The sequence below is a fragment of the Atractosteus spatula genome, chromosome 28 (assembly GCF_055471065.1).
Source record: "Atractosteus spatula isolate fAtrSpa1 chromosome 28, fAtrSpa1.hap1, whole genome shotgun sequence".
NCBI lineage: Eukaryota > Metazoa > Chordata > Actinopteri > Semionotiformes > Lepisosteidae > Atractosteus > Atractosteus spatula.
The window spans coordinates 6485574-6500056 of record NC_142733.1 but is presented as its reverse complement, the minus strand read 5'-3'; the positions used below and the strand labels follow the sequence as shown (position 1 = coordinate 6500056).

The 14483-nt window shown below is 43.9% G+C and overlaps 1 protein-coding gene across 1 annotated transcript in view; it reads right to left on the bottom strand.

The window, feature by feature from the left end:
- The window catches only part of LOC148813872 (disintegrin and metalloproteinase domain-containing protein 10), a 33747-nt gene extending 26247 nt beyond the window's left edge, over positions 1-7500 (bottom strand). The window contains exons 1-4 of the mRNA XM_088907434.1: positions 7395-7500; positions 6205-6352; positions 5793-5911; positions 5332-5487 (exon numbers count right to left, since the gene is read on the bottom strand). Coding sequence (XP_088763560.1) covers positions 5332-5487; positions 5793-5911; positions 6205-6352; positions 7395-7455 — 484 coding nt within the window. The 5' untranslated portion in view covers positions 7456-7500. The remainder of the gene's footprint in view (positions 1-5331; positions 5488-5792; positions 5912-6204; positions 6353-7394) is intronic.
- Positions 7501-14483: the final 6983 nt, after the last annotated feature.

Below are 14483 nucleotides of genomic sequence, written 5' to 3'. Positions count from 1 at the left end.
TTGACATTTTCCTGCTTGTCCTTCAAGAGACAGACCGTTGTAAACCTCAGATGACCTCACTGTTAAAATCCACTTGTTTTTATGCAGACACATCTGTGTCCAACAAGTGTTCAGGTTAAAACATTTCCTGAACCCTGTTTGACCATTTTTAACCCAGCGTTATTTAAAATTGCATATGACATTCTCTTCCAATGACACTGGATCCTGATTCAACCCACTGTCCACAGACATCCGAAACCCCTCAGACTGCTAACAACCCAAAACGTACAGTCCACAATCACCAGAAACCCCACGGTCCACAGAAACCAGTCAATTCAGAGATTCCACCCCCTCTTGAGCTTAATGGCAGAAGGTCATCTGTGCATTCTGTCCCTAACCTTGTAACACTCAGAGTCCTTGACTTTCCAAGACAGTCCGAAATAATCTGCACTTGGGTAACAATATTGTACTGAAGCCAAACAATGTTCTGCTTGGACAGCACTCGCAAACTTGTTACATTGTGAAAATCAGCTGAATGCAACTTTTAAACTGTTGCAAGAACAAAAAAAAGTTCAGGGCGAATGCTGTCCAACGAAGGAGCAGAACCCTGGCGATTCTGACCTTTTTCAGACAGTGGTGAGAGGCTTTGGGGTTTAATAAGGTCTGGAGAGTCAGAAAGTATGAACAAATCCAGAAAAGCCTTACTATAGCATGCTGAAGCATGACAGAGAGATATGTGAGAAACACATCATGTCTCTCATGCAGCTTATCCAGAGGAAGCTGTAGCATGTGGTTTCTCTAGACTTATGGATCAAAGAAGGATGTTGCAAACTTGCTTCAGTGGATCAAGTGCTGAAAACCCAAAAGGAATGCAATGACTTCTGTCCAGTACAATAATACAACCAGTATATCAGGAAAGTGATCTCACTTTTTCTCCCAAGACAAGCTCCGGCACAACAAGCATGGGCTGGGGTTAAGGACTCCACAGAAGGTGACTCACGCTACAGCGGGTATCCCAGAAGGAAAAACGTGCCTCCACAAAACACTGAATCAAATTCCATGTGAGAATCCTTCTGTGCACTATAAAGCTGGATTTTTCTAAACCCTTAGGCAGCTGTATTTTGCAGAGCTAAAACAATGGCTGTGCTCATTATGCTCATAAACTCATAAATACTGATAAACCAGGAAAACCACTTCCTCCCCCTGGCTGCCCACCACACCTCTGAGCCGAAACCTCAGGTGAAAGACCAGCATTGCTCCTCTGGAATGGCCTGTGCTACAATTTCTCAGTTGTACACAACCATCTGTTTTGGACTGGGGACAGCAAAAGACTGCACTTTCTGACACCTTTCAAAACCCTATACAGTACTTGTCTTAATGTGATCTCGTTTATAACATGTTAATTTTGAGTGCACAGAGCAACAAAATACCCTTCTTTCAGGGGGGGGTCTGAATGATGCTGAACATTCTCGTCCAGGAATTTGGATTCGAGTGGCCACCTTGGTGGAGGCAGGGCTGGTCACTGGGATTGGCACCTGCACACTGGCAGAGGGTGCACACGCGCTGCTTCTTGAGTAAGCAAGCTGAGACACCGTACGACTGAGTCACGCCACCCTGTCTGAACAGGAGCCACCCTCTGGTCCATACATGGTAACTGGGAGGCGGGGAGGAAGCACAGGGCATTGACCTGTTGACAGAAAGATACGCACACCTCCACCAACACTGTGTTCTACACATTCTCAAACAATTCAAGTGCAAAGGCAAATGAACCTTCCTTTTATTCTGTCATAAAGCCAAAGACCCGAACTCCAGTCACTGCTTTACAGAGATTCATCCAACGCTTTTTTGTAATAATAATAATTAATAATTATAATAATAATAGTAATGGTTTGCACTGCTACTTACTCATTTTCTAAACTCTCTGAACTCTAAACATTCTCTAAACTCCTTCAAATCCAGACTCAAAACCATCTTCCTTAGAAGAGCCTTTACTTCACTGGTTCCCTTCTTCACCCCTCTGCTCCTGCTGTATTTAGTACCACCATCTACTGTCTCCTCTGCGTATTCCCATCGTGTTTATCTTGTGGATTTTTTATTGTTTATTGTGTATTTTTTGTTTATTTTTAATTGTTGCTGTTGCTGTTCATTCTGTAAAGCGCTCTGAGAAGCCACCTCTAAAGGTGCTATTTAAAATAAAGTTTATTATTATATTATTATTTTCCTCACTCTAATTGAAGAGCTGTGCAATTTTGCTTCTTATGTCTAATTTGTATTGCACTGCTCAATTCCAATTTTTTAACTCTTGGGCTAGGAGTCTCTGATGCACAAATGCCTTTACAAATGGGCACATCCTCTTCAGGAATAACAAGCACAGTCAGCACAGTCAGCACAGTCCTTCCAGGCTGTTGTGCTCAAGGCTGCTGACGAACATGAATGATTTGCTCAGCTTATTCTGTTGGGAATCGGACAGTTCAGCCTCTGTTGGAGTCCCTGCAGATTCCCAGCTGCAGCCTATCGCAGGGCAGTCAGCTGGGCATTTCCACATTACCCATACAGTAAAGGCTATCGTCACAGAAATTATATTTAGAGTTAAAATTCAATCCTAGAAAAGCATCTGTGGAGATCCTGAAAGTGCTGATGTAATGATTCAGGCACAGAAGCTTGCTCTAAAAGTAGCAGCATGCTAAAGGAATTGCAACCTGTTGCCATCTTCACTTGAAAACTAGGAGCCCACACACTAAATTTGTCTGAGGCTTCCATTTATTATGAATGACTGTCTGTAACCTTACAAACTTAACTGTTGCATTTCTAGAAAACTGTACTCTTTTTCCTCATTGTGGGAAGTGATTTACTGTCACTGAAAACCCGTAAACATTTCATCCTCTGTGCCCATCTGTCTTCAAGTGACCAAATGCAACTGAAAACAGCTGAGAGTTTGAAGTATACGATAGCAAATCGAATTGAAATGCAGCAGATCGTTACAAACTCTCATATCTACCGAGAACAGAATTGATTTCCTTCTTATTTGTGAAGTCCTCTCCCACTCCTGTTCAGTTTAGCTTATCAAGTTCATGACTTCAGATTCTGAAATAAGAGAATCCATATGTATAAAATCATCCTGAGCATGTGAGGCTCTTTGATGTGTTTAATGGAAATCATGCTTAAGGACGCGCACGGGGGCAGTGAGGTTCATGGGAAATGTCCGACAGTTACCTCTAGCACTAAGCACACTGCTGCCATCCATGGTGTGACTTCAAACAAAAGTATCACATGACAAGCTGTAATCGCACTCAAAGAGCAAATAGACAGGGTCAGGCTTCTCCTGGTATTGTTTAGATTGGCACTTGAAAGCACACTTCCGCCCACGGAACACTTTTCAGGCAGAGTTTGAATAGGCCAGCACTCTGAGACGTGTCAGGACCATCCTGAGCCTTCCTCACACTTCGCCTGCACAGTTCTGGTCGCCCCGAATCTGTCTCAGTTTATTTGTCATGTGCATAAGTGCAATGAAATGCTTATACTCATACTCATATACTCTGTGTCTTCCTTACACGTCTCCTGCGCAGTTCTGGTCACTCTGAGTCTTCCTCACACATCTCCTGCACAGTTCTGGTCACTCTGAGTCTTCCTCACACGTCTCTTGAGAAGTTCTGGTCACTCTGAGTCTGGACACTGGAGAGTACTGTTACTGGGTCAGTTGCAGTGGGCATGGTCAGAATAGCCTGGAATGCCGGGCAGAATGAGCCTCCTCCATTTTCCTCCACTGAAGCTCAGCAGGTGTGAGCCTGGTCAGTACCTGGATGGGAGACCTCCTGAGAAAATCTAAGGCTGCTGCTGGAAGAGGTGTTAGTGGGACCAGCAGGGGGCTCTTACCCTGCGGTCTATGTGGGTCCTAATGCCTGGATCCTAATGCCTCTTATGTTAATATTTACTGTAGCGTCTTTGTATATAATAGATGTAGCTTGTATCAAAAATGACAGCTGTGCTAAACTGTTACACTTACAAACAGAGGGGGCGGGTGTTTGCCATGTGTTTGAGACAGGCCCTGGAAATCAGCTCACATGTCAGCAGCAACAGTGCTCTCTTGTTCCCACCTGGGATTCACCCTAATCCGGAGGAAACCCAAAGTCATGTCCCCGACAGCTGCCGGATGGCATCTGCACAGCTGTTCACTTCCTCATTCTGTAGGCCCCTCGGAGTCATCTTTGAACATGAAGGCCTTGTGCAAAGCTAGTGTTCAACCAAAGAACAACCGCATGCTTCAGATGGAAGAAAACAAGGGAAATACAGACTAAGCAAACACTGCTGTTGAAAGACAGTCATTAAGTCACCAGCGGGCAGTCGGTAAAATCAGAAACTATGTGAAGTTCTGCTTGCAGTTAAACATGTACACTCTTATTAATTAGGATTGGTTTTCCTTAAGAATGTGAAATGCGAATACTCCCTCCAGAATTGGTGCTGAGCAGACAACATTTCCAACTGTTCTTTCCTGGAATGACCCTCTACTGCCCCAGTCTGTTTTCTTTAGAAAGAGACACCTGACAGATAGTCTGCGGAGCTGAGAGACCAGATTGCTGAGCAATGTCTGCAGAGCTCTCCGGCTCGCAGTGACAGAGTGATCCAGGCACAGTCTAAACAAGCGCCATCGTGTCTTTTGTCGGGGAACAATGAGTCTCTTGGCGCTCGCTCTGTGCCAGTTAGTTACTCGGGTTACTCTTCCTTGAGTCATCGCGCTGCGGCTGTGATCCAGCAAACACAAGCGACTTGAACTCCGTCAGCATCAGGAAAAGACGTTGGTGCGACTTCTCATGGCATACACGAATTCTCCAACCCATGTGGGTTTCTATCGCACCACAGCTTGCATTTTCCAACATTTCGAGGGGTGCACTGAGCCTTTCGTTTTTCATTCCTTGCTCCCACGCTGCCCCACTTCTCCTGTATCGTCTCCGCCAGCAGCTGATATCCCTGACCACCGCCAGCTGCTCACGATACCAGCCTCTCCACACATGCCTGATGCCCTGAAACGGGAGCTCTCAAGCCCTCTTGAGGAGCTGGGTGACAACAAACTAACGTGCAGCAGGGCCACATTACCAAAATATAACAAAGAAAAGATAAATAACACCAACCTGTCACAAATGTACATGCAGCAGTGACTCAACGCAGTGCATAGCTCACTGTCCCCAAATGAAATACCAGTCATGCATGATTCAAGATTTGTATTTCTGCTGCTGTGAATGTACAGTATAGATTGCCTGATTGAATCTTCCAGATACAGGGTGACGAGTGTATTATTCCACAAAGATCCCAGTGGCTGGCATGCTGTGTGTGGCAAGACAGAGCTCTTACACTTACCCATGTCATCTTCTCGGTATATAATGGAGTGGTGCTCCGAGTGGCTTGTGCTGTATCTCTCGATTGGCTCTACATAATAGGTAGCATTCTGAGTCTGAATGAATCCTTCAAACTGTCCAGCAAGGATAGAGCCATGACAGGATGAACCCCTTTCATCTGTGAGAAAGGCAACAATAAAGATGGTTAACATGTTTGTAGGGTTACAGACACTGTCTGGATTGGGCAGCGTATTGTACTGTACCTACTTCAGGCAAAGGTTTAATATGGTCTGATCATGGCATCAGGTATATAGGTATATATCAGTGTAGTGCCCCCTGTTGATCACAGACAGGTCAACAGAACCATATGAACCCGTGTCACACTTACAGTTTCTACAGGACGCTGAAGCACCTACTAATACAGTATGTGCGTAGCAAAAGCACAAGATCTTAAGTGCTGCTTTCCTAGACTGTGATTGGTACCTTCCAGTCCTCCTGAGTAAATATGAGAGAGGTCAGCAGACTGGGATGCATTTTTTAAATGAATCCTAAAATCTTCTGTGAACCCTGTAGTGTCTCTCCTCAGCCGTAAGTGAAAAGCCCTAGAGCCAGAAACAAAAAAGCAAACAGTTAGCATTTGTCCACGGAGCTGTAGATAGGTATTAGAGTTTCTGGAACCTCTGCTAAAAAAAGCTACAATCAAGTACAAGATTGAAGTGCTGCAGATCCAAAGTGAATGATAAAATCTAACACTGGATCTCTTATTTCAGAGCAGCTGATGGATTGACATTAGCTCAATCAAACTCCATAGATGGTCAGCTCTGATATCATTAGTCCCATTCAGCACAGGCCAGGAGACAGAGAGGTTCAGGAAGACTCAGTTAATGCACTTTACCTCTGGAAAGCAGTGAAGTCTAGCTGGATGACACGCTTGTGCTCTTGTGTCTCTCTTTTGGCTCTCTCGTGGCTCCTGTGCACAGCCCCTCTGTCGTATGACAGCCCTTCATATCGCCTAATGAATGGGCTAATATCCTTTAAGGCTCCTGAAAGTTTCAGAAATGATACCACCATGATATTTTTGTTCAGATGCACAGAAAACACAGAGTAGGTAACTGACTGGGTGTAGCATAACAGAATAAGGGGAGGACACAGCTAATTTTGCAGCCTTCCTGAAACCAATCCAGAAAGCGTGAGGCATCAAGAGACCCTGTCCTGACCTGAAGACCCTGAACAGTGCAGTTTGCTTCATGTTCAACTGGCAATTTGAGGGCAGGCTTACCATAGCCATCAGTAATTGGTATGAATACAATGAACACAGCATTGTGACGTAATGACTCCGATGTATCAGTCACAGGAAGGAACATCTGTTCTGTTTCTCTAACGTGCAGCTGTGAGTGGAGGGTAACTGCAAAGGGTTAGGAAAGGCACCCTGCCCCACTCCGACCAATCAAATTGCTCCTCTCACTCTCCCACCTTTGAACAAGAACCTCCAGATGGCATGTCGAACTCTACATATTGTGCTTGTGATGTAGCGTCTCCTGACATTTATTGGCTGATATTTATTATCAACCATTTCTCTGTCATTTATTCATTTGAAGATGGCCGTAGCAGTCCTGCACGCTATCCCAGATTCTACCCATCACCACTTATTTGTGCCCTTAGATCCTGTCTGATGCCTGCACACCCTGAACCATTCCATCCCCGGCATACCAAGGATAGCAAGGAGAAACAGGCCAGAGCACCTTTCAAGGACAGAACTACAGCAGATTCCAAAAAAACAAACTTCAAAAGAAGACAACATACCTTAGATTCACAAACTAGTGTAAATAAATCCTGTATACCTCCCCGGAGACCCAGGAGGGAGAAAAAATTACACTTTCCCATAAACTGAGGGTGTGTTGGAATAATTCCTTTTTATCCGTAACATTCCAAGGCAGACAAGCCAAGGCAAGCCCCCCTCAAAAGTTATTTCCGCTCCCGAGCCAACAGAATTGCTGGTGTACATGTAACATCCCAACCCAAGTGTGACTGACAGCCATCAGGGCTGCGCAGCTATTCGAACGTGATGAAAGAAAGGCATCTTACCTGCTCTAGGTATGTCTGAGCCACACAGAGACACCAGCAACAAGTATTTGATACCATTCATGATTTAGAGACTAGTCCGCGGTCTGGGAAAGCCTCAGGTTTCTTGCTCTTTAGGGCACGTAGCTTGCGTTTTAGGATGAAGGTGAATCATTGTTCCTTGCGCGCAGCTCAGCTTTTTCATTGGTTGTTTTCCAAAGTAGAAAAAAAAAAAACACCTCTAGACACATTCGGGCATGTCACACATGGCATGTGTATCCCTAAAGGCATGAATTTTAGAAGAGAGGCAAAGCTCTTTCTGACTGAGGGACAGCTAAGATGTAGCTGGTGTTGCACGCTGAATTGTGAAGGTACTATTTTAATTTTAAGGCTCAGCTTTGACACTTTTATTTTTAAAAGGATAAAATAGCCATCCACATGGCTAGAATGAAAATTCATTCAATTATCAAGCCCAGTCATTTGTCTTGAATCAAACCCCTGACCTGTTTTTCACTGGGGATTAACATCTGATTGCTGGAAGGTGGTGCACTCTATTGTGTTTCTGATCTGTCCTCTGCGAGCTGTTTTTGTAATCTAAGCCCCTGGTAATCCAGATCTGGAGAGAACGGACTTTAGGGAAAAGGAAAATAGCAAACAAACTTTGCTACCTGAATAAAAAAAACAGAAAGAGCTTTTAAAATGAAACAATATCAGGGATTCAGACAATTTCTCAATGCACACTATTGGACAGTCAAGGGCTGTGATTCTCATATTTTTAGGGTGACTTCCAGGGTCCCTGTTGAATGTATTTAGATAGTTGGATAAGAGCTAGCAATGGAAGCTTACAGCAGTGATGCCAATGTCTACATCTGGCCACAGTGGCTGCACATGAGAGACATAGTCCTTCTGCTTCCTAGACTCTGCTCCATCTGCCTTTTCACAAAGCTCATGGCGGGGCACTCGTGCTTTAAGACTGAGCAGACAAGGAGCTGGGGTCCTCCGCTACAATGTTTTCTCAGTGTTTTAACTTCTGAATTCTTTCCATGCCTGCTGCTGCCTTGACTATAGACACACTGAGACACGATTGGCCGCTGAGGACAGCCTGATCTCAAAGTGGGCGGAGTCTGGCAAACTCTCAGCACGCCCTCCCTGTATCGGCACTCTGCAAAGGTTACTTTAGGACAGCTTGGAGCCCCACATACATCAAGAGCTATGGGACTGACCTCCCACACTTCCATGGGCCCCTCAGCTACACTCACAGCCAATCCAAGTACACAATTCCTGTAACCCCTGCAGCTCCTGCTGGCACGAAGAAAGTGTGTACACTCCAGAATTCTCTCAAAATATTTCCATATGGCTTGCATATCTTTAACAAGGGGTATTAAAATTCCTGCATCTATACTATAGATCTTCTTTACAGATCTGTTTCAGATCTGAGTGAGATACAATCTGATTAATATACAGCATCTTTTTCTTAGCACACTACTCCTCGCTTAGCCCAGCTACACAAGTTACCTGTTGGGATTGTGCACGACCCTTAACCTCTCACCCATTACCTTCCAAAGCTCCAGAGAACATGGAACATGTGTGTAAGTGTGCAACTGTGAGCAAGGGTAAGGAAGTTCTTACATTTGCACGTACAGTAATGTATTACACAGGAATGCAGATGCATTCAGTCTGAATTTAAGTAGCTGTGTCTACAAATCTCGTCACTGCAGTCACAATCTGAAGATTATGAGGCAAATTCAATTGCAAACATGCCAAAACATACCACTTTATTCTACCTGAGCTTTTCTGGATGGTACAATTTTAAGTTGTCTTTATTGACAGTAACGTATTACTTACTGCAGATGTGTGTATATGAATGTGGTGCTGCTGTGTCTCGATAAAACAGTCCTGTTGTTATGCAAAACTAAAACCAACAAAGCAGGAAAACAAAACAGGCTTGTTTCTGATTGGATTTTAAGCTTGTTATTAGTATTTTTCTGTTTCATTCAGAGTTCCTTAGGATGTTGAGATCTCAGAAAAGTTCTTCAAGCCTACCATATTTTCTAATATTTTGTGTGTGTATCAAAGCTCAATACAGGAGACAGATATTCAGAATCATCCACATCCTCTGGTACAAAATGGCACAAAAAGGCACACAGCTTGCAGGTCTTTAAATGTTGCGAATTATAAAAGATTAGTCTGGGAACCAACTCACCCTTCACCCATCGTTGACATCTAACCTTCTGAGCTGTAAAAATTCATTCACTACCTACTTAATGAAAGAACATTTTCTCACAGAAATACAATTCCAATTACTTCCTAATGTTAAACCCTACAGCAGTGTATCTTTACCTCTAGCAAGAGTATTATTTTAAGCATCAGGACACATGGTAGCTTTTTATAATATACCACTTTCTATTTCACAGGGAAAAAGGAAAAAATATCCTCTTCAAGTACTTATTTATACTATAAACCCTCATTTAATTCCTGTGTTTACTGCAACTAAATGGATTTCATGTCAACAGAATTATATAACACGATGCTCTGTTTGAATGATTATTCGTTAACTGACACAGGTTGTTAAGGCCCATAGGTATATCAAGTCTTTGTGAATTTCTGATCCTAAACAGTGTTAATGCTGATTGTGCTTATGAATGTTTACAAATTTTATATTTTAAGCATCCCATGGTCTCTCCATGGTGGCGCAGTGGTTAGCATTGCTGCCTTGCAGATCTGGGACCCTGGTTTTAATTCGGGATCTGGGGTGCTGTCTGCGTGGAGTTTGCATGTTCTCCCCATGGTTGTGTGGGTTTCCTCCCACAGTCTAAAGACATGCTGGTAGGTTAAGTGGCTTCTGGGAAACCTGGTGCTGTTACGAATGTGTATCTGGGTGTATCCTGCCTTGGGATAGGCTCTGGCTCCCCAGTGACTCTGTACTAGATAAAGTGGTCACAAAATGAATGGAAGGATGTTCTCTCTGGTCTCTACTGTACAGTGTTTGCTCTGAAGCAGTGGAAGGTTGTGGGCGGGTGTCCTGGGTGGGGCACCGAGTGTTGAACCCTTGTGCAAGCCACTTCCCTCCCACAGCTTCTATAAAATGTCTTTGCGGTATTAATGGCCACACATTTATGTTGCTCTGGATGAAAGTGCTGTGATGAACTGCTGCCCCGTCCAGGGTGTATCCCTGCTTGCTGAGACCCTGAATTGGACAAGGCAGTTAGAAAAACGGATGGATGAATAAAAGTGTCATCTAAATAAATTAATCATAATACTCTGGGGGAAGAGTACTTCGGGTCCAAGCCGACTCTTGCTTCTGTTCTGTCGTTCACCAAAATGGGCTTTAGGATGTCAAAGAAGCCAGGGAGACACCAATCGATTCAGTTTGATGAATTCCTCTTTGTACAGTGAGAAGTTTCTGTAAGTGCCTCATAACGGTGCTCATGAGCGGTGGCTCTGTGGCTCAGGATCTGCGCCTGGTCAAACTGGAAGGTTGCCGGTTCAAATCCTGCAGCTGGCAGAGGAATCCTACTCCGTTGGACCCCTGAGCCCCTTAACCCCAATTGCTCCAGGGGCGCTGTACAATGGCTGACCCTGTGCTCTGACCCCATGCTCTCTCCCTGTCTGTGTGTCTCATGGAGAGCAAGCTGGGGTATGCGAAAAGACAAATTCCTAATGCAAGAAATTGTAAAGGGTTAATAAAGTGATGTGATGATGATGATGATGTTAAGAACCTGCCGAGCCAGCAGGGATGTAGTCTTTGGATTTGCACTGCACTCCCAAAACTGAGTACACAGCTCCATCTATCTGTACCATGGGTAACACTCAGTGAAGGGCTGGTTTAGATGACAGGATCTATTCCAGCTCTTGCTCGTTCTACAGTAAATCCTGTTGCCACAGTTCACACTGATTCTCTTTCCTAACAAATAGAATTTAGTTTCTGATGGCTCAGCAGTAACTGCTCCTAAAAAGAACATTTCTTTCAATCTTATCTGAGTTCAATTGCAAGGTACTTTTTTTTCAGCAGTATGTTTTACAATTCTAACATGACATGTTTGGCTTTTAACTAGAATTAAGCAGGGAGTCTTTTCTTGTCAAACACATTTTTATATTTCAAATTTTGATTCAACATTCCAAAAAAAAATATGTTGATGGGATATACTGTTTTGCAGAAATATTTCAATAATAACCACAATATGGAAAAAGATGGATGGATTAATACTAATTAACTATTCAAATGTCTTCTTCTTAACAAGACATTTTTTCATTTTATCAATAGAAAGAACAGGTTTGCAATTAGAAATTCAAGGAAAAATTTACATTCACACAGAGGTACTGTATGATGAAATAAGAGGACAGTTCAGACAGCGCTGTCAAGCCTGTTGGGAAACAAGCAAACCTTGAAAAGCTTCAGAGAGACAAAATAATTCAAGTGCCAACATTCAACAATTTAAAGTCTTTTTGTGAACAATTAAAAACAAGACAAACTATCAGGGACCTTTAAATAATTTGCCTTCTGATTTTGCACCACATACATTCTGTTAATTCCAATACATCAAATGTGTATCGGAACCATTCGCCGTGTTTGTAATGTCTCCCAGTGTAATAAAACCCTACAGACAATGTTAGTTCATTAAAGCCTTTGAAAAATGTCCTAAAGGCAACATAGATGTAGGTGACCTTATACAGACTGCATGGAATTTTCTTCCTTGCCTCCATGGTACTGGAAATTCAAGTCCCAAGGGTGTCTAGCTTCTAAGAGAAATCTCAAATAACTGCAAAAGATGTTACAGTACATGTTGTAACCATACATTTTTCTTATGATGTGCAGCTACAACTGTCAAGAAATTTCTCTTTTTGCAGGAAATCAGAACTGACTGCTCCTGTTTTAATTTCAGATAGCAGTTTGGAACTAATGCATTTTACTTCAAAAGTCAAGTATTACAGATGATGGGGTCTTGTTTCATAAACACTTCTCCAGCTTCGCCACACGTGGATGATGGAGTAACAGTTAAGTATCTCACAAGACTAAAGGGATTCGATTACCAATGTCATTTTAATGTGTGGGCCTCTGTTGTACATTGTTTACAACGTTATTAAATGAGCGATGTGGCTGATGAAGAAAGGCGAGACCATAAAAGAATTGTATTGATATGGATTAATTATATTTTCATTTGTATATCTACGATGCAAATCAATACTAAAAGCAGGAAAAAATGTAATGAAGAAATGAAAGCAGGGAATAGTGAAAAGTGTAAAAAAGTACGAGTAAATTAAATTCATGCTTAAGCAAAAATGTGGGCTACAGCCAAGGGCTTTCTGACACGAATAAGCACCAGTTGCACAATGTAACCAGCACACTAGCAGCCTTATCTGATAACCTGTAGCTCACAGCCAAGCCCAAGCCTCAGCATTCACACAATCAAGAGGCTGCATGATAAGCGCTCAAGGGGCAGAGCAACCTCACAACATAGATAAAGCCGTATCCTGTTGTCTAAATATAGACTTTCAGCCATCGCCCCTTGCTGACAGGAGAAACCACAGTGTTGCCTGACTTCCTGGCTCTCTACTCTCCAGTGCCAAAGCCACTGCCCTATAGGAGAAACAAGTCTGTTGAAGTAATAAAAACAGTCCATAATTCCTTACACTTACTGTATATAGCGCTCTTCTGGACACTCCACTCAAAGCGCTTTACAGGTAATGGGGATCCCCTCCACCACCAGTGTGTAGCCCCCACCTGGATGATGCGACGGCAGGCATAGTGCGGCAGAACGCTCCCCACACACCAGCTCTCAGTGGGGAGGAGAGCAGAGTGATGAAGCCAGTTCAGAGATGGGGGTTATTAGGTGGCCATGATTGGAAAGGGCCAATGGGACATTTGGCCAGGACGCCGAGGTTACACCCCTACTCTTTTCGAGAAATACCCTGGTATTTTGAATGACCACAGAGTCAGGACCTCCGTTTTACGTCTCATCTAAAGGACAGCACCTTTTTACAGTATAGTGTCCCCTCACTATACTGGAGCCCACAGAGACCGCAGGGTGAGCCCAACCTGCTGGCCCCACTAACACCCTGTCCAGCAGCAAACTTAGCTTTCCCGGGAGGTCTCCCATCCAGGTGTACTGACCAGGCTCACACCTGCTGAGCATCGGTGGCCTGCCAGTTGTGAGTTGCAGGGTGATATGCCTGCAGGCTTTAGTCAGAGCTTCGGAAGCTGGTGCAAGGATTTAAAACAGTGAAAAATGCCACGAACGTCTGCTTGGTAGCAATTTAATTGTTAAATGTAGCCAGTGCAGAGTAACAGGGTGCAACAGGAGTTCTGTGCATCGGAAATGTTGCGGAAGCGACTTTACCCCCCTTGCAAAAGAATTAGCCGCTGTTCCGGGACTGGGGCTGAGTGCTTTTACTGGAGCCCACGAGTGACCGTGAGCGAATACCGGCAGGGTCTGGACAACACAGTTTGCAGCAGCGGTTAGGGCTCCTGGCAGCTGTGTGCCCAAAACGTAGGATTGGATGCTGTACCAATACCCCTGAGCATGGTGCTTGTCTGAAAAATCGCTTCGATAAGTGCTGTGCTGAATAATTGGGTCTCCAGGTTATCACTGCAAATGAGAGCGTGTTATTAACTGACTTACCCGGTAAAATAAAGGCCAAACAATTTCGTAACCTTGCTGTCATTTTGTACGACAGTAGACTGGGCTGCTTTTATATAACCAGTGAGATGGGATGGGATGGAAAGAGCACAATCCTGATTTATGGCACCGTGCTCTGAGCATGTTTGCGATTTCCACATCATCCTTAACCCTCCATGACGGACGCATCTCACACCCCAATTTGCGAAACACTTCTTGTAAAACGTGGCATTGTCACGCCGCTGCATGGTGGGCATGCATGAAGTCCGTGACAGAAGGGTCAAGGCCCGGAGAGTTACACACACCCTTTTGTCCCTTCCTTTCCCTAAATTGCTGAGTCTACAGCGACGCAGACAGGAGCCCCACACTGCACAGGTCACATATGTGCTTTCTAAAGTTTGTAAAGGTCAGCCTTGCAGTTTATGAGATGAAACCCATCACTTTTTAGAAAGACCCCCTCTCTGAACCTCCCAACACACGCACACGTTCTCGCCCT